General features: G+C 32.5%; 2 protein-coding genes across 2 annotated transcripts in view; both read left to right on the plus strand.

The window, feature by feature from the left end:
• The first annotated feature begins 656 nt into the window (after positions 1 to 656).
• LOC126847557 (bladder cancer-associated protein) lies at positions 657 to 1,486 on the plus strand. Its single transcript, XM_050587879.1, has one exon. The coding sequence runs from the start codon at positions 867 to 869 to the stop codon at positions 1,107 to 1,109; it is 243 nt and encodes an 80-aa protein (XP_050443836.1). The 5' UTR covers positions 657 to 866; the 3' UTR covers positions 1,110 to 1,486.
• Positions 1,487 to 3,198: 1,712 nt separating this feature from the next.
• Positions 3,199 to 13,247, plus strand: part of LOC126847546 (transmembrane protein KIAA1109 homolog) — a 28,012-nt gene continuing 17,963 nt past the window's right edge. The window contains exons 1-32 of the mRNA XM_050587863.1: positions 3,199 to 3,466; positions 4,368 to 4,641; positions 4,730 to 4,873; positions 4,939 to 5,082; positions 5,229 to 5,329; positions 5,403 to 5,549; positions 5,632 to 5,755; positions 5,834 to 5,922; positions 5,980 to 6,078; positions 6,157 to 6,264; positions 6,327 to 6,464; positions 6,532 to 6,682; positions 6,777 to 6,932; positions 7,001 to 7,262; positions 7,347 to 7,536; positions 7,603 to 7,725; positions 7,786 to 7,989; positions 8,070 to 8,267; positions 8,340 to 8,459; positions 8,558 to 8,806; positions 8,883 to 9,055; positions 9,188 to 9,322; positions 9,398 to 9,589; positions 9,819 to 9,972; positions 11,119 to 11,264; positions 11,333 to 11,609; positions 11,731 to 11,975; positions 12,054 to 12,168; positions 12,255 to 12,365; positions 12,453 to 12,732; positions 12,796 to 12,984; positions 13,062 to 13,182. Coding sequence (XP_050443820.1) covers positions 4,395 to 4,641; positions 4,730 to 4,873; positions 4,939 to 5,082; positions 5,229 to 5,329; positions 5,403 to 5,549; positions 5,632 to 5,755; positions 5,834 to 5,922; positions 5,980 to 6,078; positions 6,157 to 6,264; positions 6,327 to 6,464; positions 6,532 to 6,682; positions 6,777 to 6,932; positions 7,001 to 7,262; positions 7,347 to 7,536; positions 7,603 to 7,725; positions 7,786 to 7,989; positions 8,070 to 8,267; positions 8,340 to 8,459; positions 8,558 to 8,806; positions 8,883 to 9,055; positions 9,188 to 9,322; positions 9,398 to 9,589; positions 9,819 to 9,972; positions 11,119 to 11,264; positions 11,333 to 11,609; positions 11,731 to 11,975; positions 12,054 to 12,168; positions 12,255 to 12,365; positions 12,453 to 12,732; positions 12,796 to 12,984; positions 13,062 to 13,182 — 5,132 coding nt within the window. The 5' untranslated portion in view covers positions 3,199 to 3,466; positions 4,368 to 4,394. The remainder of the gene's footprint in view (positions 3,467 to 4,367; positions 4,642 to 4,729; positions 4,874 to 4,938; positions 5,083 to 5,228; positions 5,330 to 5,402; positions 5,550 to 5,631; positions 5,756 to 5,833; positions 5,923 to 5,979; positions 6,079 to 6,156; positions 6,265 to 6,326; positions 6,465 to 6,531; positions 6,683 to 6,776; positions 6,933 to 7,000; positions 7,263 to 7,346; positions 7,537 to 7,602; positions 7,726 to 7,785; positions 7,990 to 8,069; positions 8,268 to 8,339; positions 8,460 to 8,557; positions 8,807 to 8,882; positions 9,056 to 9,187; positions 9,323 to 9,397; positions 9,590 to 9,818; positions 9,973 to 11,118; positions 11,265 to 11,332; positions 11,610 to 11,730; positions 11,976 to 12,053; positions 12,169 to 12,254; positions 12,366 to 12,452; positions 12,733 to 12,795; positions 12,985 to 13,061; positions 13,183 to 13,247) is intronic.

Here is a 13,247-nt window from a genome sequence, read left to right on the forward strand (position 1 = left end):
GGAATTTGGTAAAAATAAGTAAAAAAGTGCACATCAAAAACAACAAGGTTTATAATAACATATGGTAGATTTTCTGCTATTTTTTTAATAACCATAGGGCGCCTACTAAATTAAATGTATTTTCCTACAAAATAAAATTATGCAATTAACATGTTGCATTTTTGCTACAAATTGCATTGGTCACTTAAGGGATAAAAATATAATAGTACATAATAATTTGAATGATTTATAATATTATATGTAACTTTAGACGGGTAATACACTCTAGTTGTGAAAAGTCGAACTAAAGCGGTTTGCTGGATTTATCGATAAATCCACCTTGATAATAATATTAATAATAATTTCTTAATATATTAAAAATAATCTTATCTGGTATTGTATATAATATATTGTCCGTAATGAGATTTAAATCCATCGCTTATCACAGTTGTATATAAACTACAGAATAGTCGACTGTGTAAACAGATAAGCCATCACTACGCATGCGCAAAACACAAATTCCTTTGAAAATGCAGTCGCCATATTGGTATAAATATTTTGGCGGGCTGCGCAGTAACCGTATCTGCGGTTAAAGAGCTATAAGGTGTTGTGGTAAAAACCACGGGAAAATCGATCCGTGGCTTATCACAACATTACTTATCTCGACCTCGATTGTTATTCGTTATTATCAACCACAGCAGCAACAGCAAAACTCGGCCAATAGTGTGGAAAATATGTAAAACAACAATATTATTATCATTATTATCTTTTCATTTTATATTATATTTGTTCAATGAATAATAGAAGACCTATATTTTTGCTGTCTATCGATTCCCCGGTGTTGTCTTACTAAACAGTTAACAGTAACGAGCACGCACAACGACGCCATGTACTGCTTACAATGGCTCATACCAGTTCTGCTCATACCGAAACCGTTGAATCCGGCGCTGCTGCAGACCCACGTTATGTTCATGGTGTTGTATCTCACTGGCTTCTTTCTGGAACGCAAACCGTGTACAATATGCAGTATAGTGTTCCTGGTCGCGGTGTTCCTGATATGTTACAGTGGATACGGTAATTGTATATTCTACAGTAACAACTGCGATACGGTTCAGTGCGATAACGGATGAATAGGGACGCCGCCGACAATAGTGCAGCTACACTGGTCTGAAAACGATACACCATTATAGTTGTAGACATTTTACTATTGGGTGAATTGGCCAAAAAAAAATGCAAACTGAAATGTAAAATATGACTCAAATTTTCTTGCCACTTATTTGTTTTTTTTATATAAAATGTTTGTAATAAAAATGATTTTGAGCACTTTTACCTCACTTTCCGTTTTAATATAGACATGTACATACAATTTTAATATTTTGTGTTTAAATTTGTTTTAATCTTTTTAGTACGTATAAAAGTTGTTTTTAATCGTCTTAAACTAATGTTTATTACATCGTATTACACGTCTTACAATTTGTTTTATTTTTCAATAAATTAATTAAAATGATTAAGTGTATTGTTTTTATAAATATTTATTAATACCTATGGGTTTCTAAAACTTTCCCAAATAAAACGAGGTGTATTCTAAATGGGTGCAGCTAACAATAATTAAGTTTTGACAACATAGTATCCACGATCAAAATTTATTTCAAAGATCTTACATAGTGGACATTAGTCGTATGATAATCATGTTGCTATTTCTGGTATTTAGCAATAAATACTATAAAAAACGTATTGTTTACGAAGTATTGTTATTGTACTTCAGATAAGTCATGCTACAAAGGTTAATGATTGCGAGTTCTACAAACGGGTCTTATATTATTACATTGATGATAAACCTACATTAACTATGACCTAATATACAACAGAATAATAAATAAGTATACATAATATTATTATAATTTACCAAAAAAAATAGCAAAACACTATAATAACAATTGTAATACTAAAAATTAAATTTGAGTATACTTTGTTATAGTTTAATATAAACACACGATGAGCCAATATCTGTTATGACACTATTAACAAACGAGTATAACATAGTTAACATATTGTTGGAGGTAAAGGCGTACTTTAGTTTGTTTTGTATTTTACACAAATAGATTATTATAACAATTAATTTATTGTTTTACACTATACATAATAATACATAGTGTAAAATATATTTTAGGTTTCTATTTTTCAATGTCGTTTTATTGAATTGCATTATTTTTAATATGGGAAATATTCCACACTATACCTTAACGTTAACGAAGGTACCGAGCTCCACTCGACTCTCAAGGTTCCGATTAAATTTTTTAACAACTACGCAAATCCATGTATGCATGAACACCAGACATATTGAATTTACAAACTAAATATTACCTCAGCTGTTTCGAAAAATACATTAGAAAAAAAAATTCATATATTTAATGATAAAAAAAAAAACTAATAATTCCTTGGTAGTATTTTGCCTGCCACCTGTACCGATGTACAACTTAAGTAGGTACCTACTTTAAAATATTGATATATATATATATTTTTTTTTTCTTCAATAAACTTTGTTTACATATATGTATTATAGTTGATGTCATTAAATAGTGATTGAACAAATGATTTTAGAAAAACATGTACAATAAACACAGACCATACGAATATTTCCATATAATCTGTGCAATTAACAGTTAATTGCACAGATCAATTATTAACTCTATTGACTGTAATATTAATTACAATGCGTTCCACGTTAATTGCATAACATTGAATATTTAGTAATGGCGGAGATCCTCTATATCTATGGCTACTTAAATAATAGGTAAATAGTAACACTGATAAATATTATAATTTTTAATCTTTATTGTGTCATTTGTAAAAATTTAAAAACCGTAGTAATAATCGTGACCGTTTTAAATTGCAATTTTTAAAACTGGCTGTTGCTTAAGAATAATATTGTGATTCGAATTCCCAATAGGAGTTTCCCATTAATAAAGCAAGACAGCGTCCGGGTAATAATTGTTCTCTATTGTTTGCAAAAATAACGTCAATAATTATTACCTACATCGAGGCAACAATAATAGCTGTTAATTAGTGCTTGCTTGCTAATTAATCGACAGTAAAAATAATAGGATTTATTTCATTATTATAAGTTGCTATTTTTTGAGAACCACTGAACCGCATGATTTTTGTTATCGACGGATAGGCGTGTCATACCATAATCACTATAATAATAATTGTGTTCAAAATATAATCACTCGAAACACTACGTGTTGTAAGTTTTAACTGGTTTTAAAATTTTATGTATTATATAATTTTTCATCAAAAAAGTGTGTGCAGACATGTTGTCACCACCGACTGTCATACAACTGTCTTAAAATAATATAAACAAACAGTGGAATAATTTTGGTTCTTCTGGTGGGAAAGAATTGAAAAAAAAAACAACAATGTCTGAAATCGCCCGAGTCGTCAATGGCAATTGTTTGGTCCGGTGACAATATTATTATTGGTTAAGGTTTGTCCAGCACTATCAGTACTACAATACTCTCACAGCTGTATAAACACTGTATTGGATGTGTAAAATTTGCAAGGACAACGAGTGCTCGAGAGCTTGTTACAGTCAGTCGAGTTAATCTAGTTTGGTCAGGCAATCCTTAACAGACATAACTTGTTGTTGTACAGAACTTGTCATGACTACAATTAGTATAATAATACAGCCAGTATTAATTCTGCTGGCTTTTTTTTTTTTCAGTAACAATCCTTAAATTTTAAAATTCTTTGTATCTCACTTGCGTCTTATTGTCCAGACATTTATCTCGTCAATTTTGTGTTATTTCAGTGTTGAGTAATACAAAAATACACGCTAACAAATTTTAAACCACTTTGTTATTCGATTAGTTCATCAACTTTAACTTCTGTAGTGTTAGAAACTTTGGTTATCTTTTTTTAACACATTTAAATCATTGTCAAAGGTAATTTATCGATAATGTAGACTTATAGTTTGTATTTTATGTAAATAAATTGGTTCGTGTCGGTTAAATCAACAGCTTAACACCTAATAGAAAAAAAAAAATGGATGTCTTTTATACTATTTATTTCTATCTCTTAAACGTCTTCTTTAGACAGACCACTATTATCAAGTTATACCGTCCGTAAGCTGTAGTTAAACGATGTGAAAAATTGTTTACTATAAGATGCCTCTAACGTGAAGAGTACTAATAGCCGAGTTGGTAAGGTGGCAGTGAATATTTCCCATTGTCACAATAAAATCGTTAACTGATTAAACCATCTGGCAATAGGTATTTTATTTAGTATCTACTACCACTAATACTATGTAGTTTAATCATGAGCAATACACAACAGTGCATTAAATTATATGTGTATTATTTATTACATATTTTGTTATTTGGTTTTAGATGTGGATGAACTAATAATTAGTTACCATGGATAAAGATACAACTCTTATTTACGATAAGGTCCATCGTATGGAGGCCGATTCTCCATGGAACTTGACCGGTAGACCTTTGGACGATATTAAAGTGGACAGCAATTTTGCCTGGTTGCTGTTTTCGCTTATATTAGGAATGGTGTGGGTGATATACATCACTTATTACCATTCTAGGGTAACGGCATACGTCGTCACTAGATTATTAACCAGATTCTATGTTACCAAAGGCTATCTCAGCATAGGTAAGATAATTATTTACATTTACGATATTTAACAGTTATTAGTGTAATTTTTTTATTTAATTAATTTTAAACGAATTACGTTTTCCAGGATCGTTCACTGTTTGCGCTCTATCGGGTAAAATAATGTTTAGAGATATTATTTATATCACTGAAGATTATACGATTAGAGTCCAAGATGGTTGGTTAATATTCCGTTGGTGGCGATCGTATGTCCCCAAAGATGTGTCCGAAGGTAATTGTATATTGTACAATTAGCAGGCCTCGAGTTTTATATTTAATGTTTTTTTATTGTTTAAGATTTGTCACATTCTGATACGAGGCTGTCTGTTATGTTAAATGGGTTTGAAATGCATGTATATAACCGTTGTAAAATGTACAGTAATCTAGAAAAAATGTTTAATCTCGATCCGTCAATTATACCGTGGGATGACCTAAGCACTAGTAAGTTAAGAAAGTACTTACAGTTATCATTTTGGTATCCATATATTGTCTGTAAAATAATCGGTAACTGCGTTAATTGGCATTAGTTGAACACATAATTATTATAAAAAAAGCAATTATTAACGCTCGAGTTTTTTTTTATTTAGAAGAAGAAGAAGCGAAAAAAAGTAAAGACAAACAACAAGAAGCGGTGCTCGGTAAAAGTTGGAGGGATCTTATACCTGTGATAAAAATGGAGGTTTCGTCAGTAAGTTACATATTTTGCTACTGTTCTCTTTTAACATTGTTCATCAGAGTTATTTAAAATTGTATATAATTAGGGCCGAGTCGTGTTCGGAAACCGTCTCATACCTACTACACTACTAGTCAATGTTGAAGAAGCGCATTTTGTGTATTCCACTAAGCCAGCGGCTTCTAAGCTGGATCATTTTATGCACTTTGTCAAATGTAAAGCTGAAAATTTTAAAGTAAGAAGTCTGCTGCACTTTTAAAATGAACATAAATAACTAGATACGATTTTAATCATATCATTACAATATATTATTGTAGGTGATATTAGCACCTAGTCCTAAGTACACCGGCATGGCAGACGACCCACCCCGATATATGGGAGCTGGTTTTGTTGTGTTTTCTTCAAATAATATAGAACTTTATTATTATATGGATGAACCAGGTATTTAAAATTATTTAACGGGGCTAGCCCCATGATCATTGTTTATTTAATTCTAATGCTTTCCATTTTTTTATTCAGGTCTTGTACCCGAAGAGCCAGAAATGTTGCAACTGGCTAACGGAGATATTGTAGAATCAAAACCACCTATTTGGGGAATAGATATAAAAGTAATCACACTTGAAAATGTACATTTATTTATTTAATTACATTTTTTCGTATTTCAGTGCGGTAAAGGGACAGATTTCAGTTACGGCCCTTGGGCAGACAGACAAAGGGAACATTTGTTCAAATTGTTCTTTCCTCAAGATTATCAGCCACTCAAAGTAAAAATGAAATGTTTAATGTTTCAACTATTTCTTTGTATATTAATAGTTAATTAAATTTTTCATTAAACTTCAAAGGTCAGTGAACCGCCTGTGCCCGGTGAAAAACGCCGTGTCCAAGCATTCGATATTCGACTAAATACTCTTTACGAATCGACAATTGACATCTTGTTTTCTAAAAACAGAGTAAGCCTTTTGAAAACTAAATTACAATTTTGAATAACCGACTATATTCAATTTTTTTTTAGGAAACAAACGCAATCCACATCAACGTTGGTCCTGGCTCGTACATGGAAATAACATTACCGTGGCTGGTGTCGCACGACGGTTATACTACCAAAATCACTGGACAGCTTCTTCATTTGGAGGCTACCACCAGTTTACAAGTAATGGAAAAAAAAAAAAATTCTATTACTGACTTTTTTTTTTTTACTAATGTATTATAACCGTCAGTTTCGAAGTCTGTTGGAAAGCGAAACGTTAGAGTTTACAGCTCATTGTCACTATCCAATTCAATGGAACGATCATCAAGAGTGGTTGTTTAACTTGACCGGCTGTAAAGCTACTGGGTGGTTTACTTACGCTCATAAAGGTTTCTTCCAAGGTGAGTTGTGCATGTTGTGTAAAAAAAAAAAAAAAATTTACTCTCTCCAATAGTTTATAACAATATTATGTACCGACATAATTTGTTTTAATAGAAATGATTAACGATTGGGCCAGCAAGAGCAGACCGGACATATTACATTTTGTGCCTTACACTTGGAAATTTACAATCCTTTTCAAAGATTTCGAACTGATAACTATTAGTAATGAATATAACTGGATTGATTGCTCGTCACAAAATCAAGAAAACGGTAAATATTTTTCATATTTCTTGTGTCGGTTTTTTTTTATACGTTTGTCTACACAAATAATGTTGCAGCTCTTATTGCGGTCAGTGGCGACCTATTTGATTTTTCATTCGATCTTCCGTTTACGGAATTCTTACCCGAGACTTTACCTCTTCGATTTTGGATACAAGGAGAAAGTATAGATCTGTCTATGTACTTGCCCGAAGTGTACACTAGCCGAAGCGTTTTGTTATCGTTGAATAAAAACGCTAAGATTCTTGGACGCGACGGCAAAATCTACAAATCAAAATTGAACGACAATGGTCGAAAATGGAAAAATGTTTGTCAAAAAAGGTAGCACACAATGTGTAATTAGAGTAAATGTTTTCTTTTTTTAAAACCAATACTAAATACAAATTTATCTTTTTAATTAATTAGCCTCGGTTGGGTCGATTGTTGGACAATGCCGATTGTAGCCCTGTCGATTAATTTTATTTATCACCCTATGCCGATGTATGGGCCACCTCCGCAAGCAAATATCACTACACCGGAGAAAGAAGAAAAACTATTGTCTCCAATGCGAATGCAACATCATAAAGCACAAAATGTTTCCATTCATTGGACTCGAGTATGAAGGAAAAAATATACGTATTATTTTATTGATATTTGAGTAATTAAATAATAATAATTTTAGGACGACGGACAGAAATTCGATCCGACCACTTTACCATCGGACAAAGTCAGTTTAGAATTAGAGATTGGATCTTCAGTTATGTTTTTGTACGGGTCTTGGCTAAGGCATTTCTTTCATCTAAAAGTAAAACAAATAATTCTAACGATTTTATTCAATTTATTATTCAACAAATAATTTTTTTAGGAAAGTATTTTTGGCGAGGATCAGATATTTACCGACATGAATGATAAGTTGAATCCTAAAAGCTCGACCGCAGATAAAACTGCTGACCCGGAAAACGGTAGTCATTCCGATACAAAGACAATTCAAGTAGATCCACGAGAATATAGACCGTTAGATGTAGTTATTTCAATCACTATGCACGATCTGCAAGCTCATCTCATAAAGGTAACAAAACGAAAAGTTAAAAATGTAATTATTATTATTACGAAAAAATTGAATCATTAAAGCTTTTAATTTATATTTAGAACTGTAACGATAACGATCCACCGTGTCCTGTCATCATGATAGAACGTTTCGGCTTGGAAATGAAAAAAGGTTACAAAGACACACAGTTGCAACTTTTATTATCGCCTAGTCTCCTGATATCTAGTGATAAATTGAGTAGTAGATCGTTGAAAGATCATCATTTAAATCAAGGGCATTTAATGCTTTCCGCTTTACAAGTAAGCTTGTGTTGTTAATCATCAATTTATTCTTTTGATGAAAACTAATACGCAAGTGTTTTATTTTTATAGATAAGAGGCCATGCTATGTTCAGTGATGCTGAAAGAAATCTCAATCAAGATACACTGGAGTACGCTTGGTTGTTAGAAATACAGTTGGGAAAACTCAGCGGAAAAGTCACTGCTCCACAAGTTAGTTTTGATGAATATCGGATTGAATTTTCTTATTATAAATAAAACGCAATAAGCTTAATATGTAATGATCAACCTCTTTTTTTGTGTACTGTTAGTTATTTCACGTCGTAACCGGCCTGGAAACTTTGTTTTTACTGATGTTCGACGCGGAGAATCAGCTCCGACCAGCTCATATGCCACTGGAATGTCATCACGGGTCACCTCCATCGACTTGCCCACATAACGATCCTCAAGTTCAATATCGGTGTCCAACTGCCGACGAAATCAAGTATCGGATGACTCGTGTGGCAGTCGATGCTGTAGACATATATTTGGTTGAATCGACTACGGCTATTAACTTTTGGGTATGCACACTTGAGAGTTTATTACGTGTAAACGATTAACGTGTGTTATTATTAAACACATTTTATTTGTGTTTAGGCTTCTCCGTTAAGACTTGCTCACTGTAACTTGCACAGTAACCATTTGAAGTCCGGTATTACGCTGGTTATTCCGGCCGTAAAGCTTAAGCAGTTCATATTCGTTGGCGTACAAAACACTTCTGGCGTCAACAGCAATACGAATACTACTGGAAGTAATCGTTCTCAACATCGGTAATTTATACTTTTTTTTTTTTTTTATGACGTTTACAAATTTTGTCGCATAATAATGAAAAAAGAAAATGTTAAGATAATTTAAGAAACGATGAGATTAAATTAAATATTATTAATTAATTTTGTTTTTAGTAATACTAGTGGTTATTTTTCCGATAACCAAGATATGTGGCTAGAAATTGGATCGGCATCGTTAGGTCCTTTTATATTGGAACTCGCATCTTCGTTATCCGATTCCGACAAAAACCTTCATCTTGTTCAACACAAGTATTATATTCTAAATTTATCATTACAATCTTACCAATTATTTTTTTACACTATTCAATACATTATTATTCACAGGTACTTAAAGCTCCACGATGAAAATTATAAAAGACTTTGGTTTTTGTGGCCGAGTGATAGTCGCTGTCTCGTCACCGGCAAGTGTGGTTGTGTTGGCGGATGTGCCTTTTTCGGTCGCAATAAAAACGGTCAGAGATTTTTCAAACCTTCGAAAAACGATATTCAAGACGGTGTCAATATAGCTGCATTCAGGTTTGTTCTTAAATGTATATTTTAATTGTTATTATAGTTATGAAGGGTTCTACGAAATAAAAACTTATTATGTATATAACTTGTCTGTAAAACCGATGTGTAATTTTGCACACAGAAGGTATTTCACGGCAGACAACAGTATACGATTACTAAATTTAGTTCAAACATTGGCACGCTGTATAATGTGTCTAGATAAATAATTTAATCTACATAATATGTTCTATTATAGAATCAACGAAAATGGAAAAGATCCTGGATTTGGACAGAGTATTTTACATGAGTGTCAGTTGATATTCCATACTCCTCCATATAACGTTGGCAGTGGGGTTATAATTCATGACAATCCAGTTCCTCAGTGGCCAAACAACAGGAAAGCAAACAAGGTAAGAGAAATTCAGCGTAAGGTCGTATTTTTTTGCATGGACAAATAAAAAATTTAAAAAAAATTAATTATTTGAAAGCTTAAGTTTTTTTTTTTGAAAAATGTTACTAACGATCTACTACATAGCAGTTTACCTTGAATATTGATTAGACTTGATTAATTTGTAGTGAATTTTTAAATATTTGTTCGTATTTTTTAATCAGTTTCAAGTTTTCGACATTTGGCTTTCAAAAATTATTAAAATTGAATTTCTATTTTATTTTGCTGTCTATTTTTAAATGTAAAGTGAATATAAAACTACAGCTCATTAACTCGCAGAAATATACACAAAATATTGATCATACATACACTTCACACTTTACACCATCGCTACATAAACATGCTAAAAAAAAAAGGTATCTCCTAGATAACATTTTACCCATACCTAATCATATATTGTGGTCACCAAAATTACCAATTGCTTTAGAGTTAAAAAATTGCAGCACTCTCTGCTGTCAATTTAACCTCTAACTACACAAACTCAGACCAATGTCATTTGAATCATTTTCCCACAAATTATTCGAATAAAAAATCATATAATTAACTTTTACTTGAATAATATATGGTACAAAATTTAATCTACAAATTTACCAAATGCTAACTTAATCTCCTGGTAACACTTAAATATGATTAACTTAAAGAATTCTATATATTATGATAATCCTTTTTTGGGCCCCTCTTTAAGCAATTTACGAGATCTTAACCTGGAGTATGCCTCTAAAGTAATCAACAGATAAAACAGTGTGAACAGATTTCGGTTAATTAAAAATCAGTTAATGTTAATATTAAAAATACAATTTTTTTTTTTATTGATTTTGTTTTATTTTGTTTTATATTGATTATGTTCACAAAATTTGTTGTCAACATAATTTTTGATCGTTAGACTATTTAAGTACACTCATAAATATATGTGTTTTAATTTTCAAAGTAATTAATTTGATTTGCTTAATGTTTAATAATTCTAATCCAGCGGTTTGGCCATAATAATTCACTGTTTTTAGTTTGATTTGCTTATAACAGTAATTTTAATTACGCGTTTGAAAAGTACTGGACGTACGGTAAAACTAGTATTTCAAATATTTAAAAATGTTTAATTGATTCCTGATAGATAAACCACGATCAGCCTGAAGGGATAAAAGGCAGTCCCATTACTCCTTCAAGTGCACCATACATTATAGATAGTGGGGATATACCGTCTCCGTTGCCTACCCACCCGTTATCTAGACGTTTTTCGTATTCGTCTACGGCCAGCAGGTTTGTTTTAGTTAGACAAATAATAAATGAGAGAAAAAACAAAGTACCACTGATTGCACCTTTTTTAGACTGAACGGAGTACAAACTATTAGTCGAGAAGTGCCGTACTCGCGTCTTATCGATGCCAGCCCGACCCCAACACTACCGCTGGACACACGACCACAATCACCACCTCACAAGTTCAATACTAATAGGTCCATATTGAGCGTACCCGAAAATACATTGTCCATCGATAACGGGGCTTGTCCAAAATATAGTGTATCCGATTCTAGATTGGCCGTTGATTATTTTAACTCGACAGCCTTACAGTATAGCGCATTAGTGTCGAGTTCCCAAACGAATTCAGTACGTATTTTTTATTTGTCCAACAATGGCTGGTCAACTGTGTATTTAATTGTTTTTTTTTTTTACAAGTTTTACAATATCGGATCTGAGAATATACCTCCTTCATTGATTTGATTTACAGGTAGCCGCCGCGTGCAATGTGGAATCTGCAAATTCATTGAATTTGAATAGTCTCAAACATCCGTATTCACGGACAATTTCAATTACCAGCGATAATCCGTCCGAAGTGTTTTTTTCAGCCGAAGAAGATCTCACCCTGGCTTCTAGCCAAAAAAGTAACGATCATTTTCAATTGGGTTCAGCGAGATGTTCTTCGTTAAGAAGTTCGTTGAACAGTGGACTAATTTACAATGAATTGTTAAACAAGTCAGTATTCAGTTCACCTAAAAATGAGTTATTAAACTATTTGTATTTTTTTTTTACCATAAAACTAATATTTTTTAGGAATCATTTTGGAAGCGAAACTACCATTGTTTCGAGTAGTCCGGCTACGCGTACTCAAAGTGACAATTCTTCTGAAGTTCAGGATTATACTTCAATAAACCTTGAACCTATAGATGTTAGTCTGGCCCGTTTACATTAATTTTTTTATTTTCATTGCTTATTATTTGTAATTTATAACTTTTTTTGTTTTGTTTTATGCAGTGTGATACAGCTGACGACGAAAAAACCCTACTAGCCGTGGACATAAATAGAGATGCGCACACAGAGATTCACAGCTCACTTCTAAAGAATAAACACCGTTTAATTGAAAACGTAAGAAAAACAATGTTTTTGGAAAATTTAAAGTAATCAAACTTATATGTTACTCAATTGACGTCGACGGGTTGTTTTTTTATTTAGGAATTGGACGGTGGAATTGTCGATTCGTCAGACTCTCGTTCAATATCTAGCACGTCGTTTATGTCGGCTGTTTCATCGCAAGAAGACTTGGCGCTTGTCAACTTGCATATGCACATAAACAAGCCGATTGTAGATTCTCCATTATTACTTTCGACGTACACTAATCATTTATCACAAACGTCGTGTAGTAATTGGTCTCAAACGTCTTTGCCGGCCGGATCCGATGTATTTACAGTTCCAATTTATCAACGTACAGTCGATGATCGTCTTGTATTTATTAGTATGTCGTTACTACACGCTAAAATTTGATACGTGTTAACAAAGTTTTATTTCAAATAAATAGGTAGCCGATATTTGCCTAAATTTGAAACGATAAACGAGGGCTTTACGAGTTTAAAAATGGTACCAAGAGCCGAAGCCAAAGAAAGAGAGTCTAGTCCACTTGCGGCTCAACCGCAAAGTTCTAGGAAATACCCTTGGGATCAGTCGCAATTTGACTTCACTCAAAACGCTAAGGAAGCTTTTGAAATCGGTATGATTGTTATTTACTCTAAACAAACCTGAAATTTAGTAACAATAATGTAAGTGTCCCGATAATACTTTCTTTAGATTGTGAAGAAGAAATGTTATCGTTGCGTAGTGAGACTGGTACTCGTACAACGGTTGTAGTCAAGCTCAAAGGAGACATAGACTTAATGATCACACCGTTGGCGTTGGAGTCACTTCAAAAGTAAGTTGCTTCAAAGAAATATGTACAATTAATATATGTATATATATATATATATTATTAATTTA

This window comes from Adelges cooleyi, unplaced genomic scaffold (genome assembly GCF_023614345.1).
Source record: "Adelges cooleyi isolate 19-005CV unplaced genomic scaffold, UGA_ACOO_1.1 ACOO_flye_CR_arks_rails_tigmint_CR_PRNA_108, whole genome shotgun sequence".
Taxonomy (NCBI): Eukaryota; Metazoa; Arthropoda; class Insecta; order Hemiptera; family Adelgidae; genus Adelges; species Adelges cooleyi.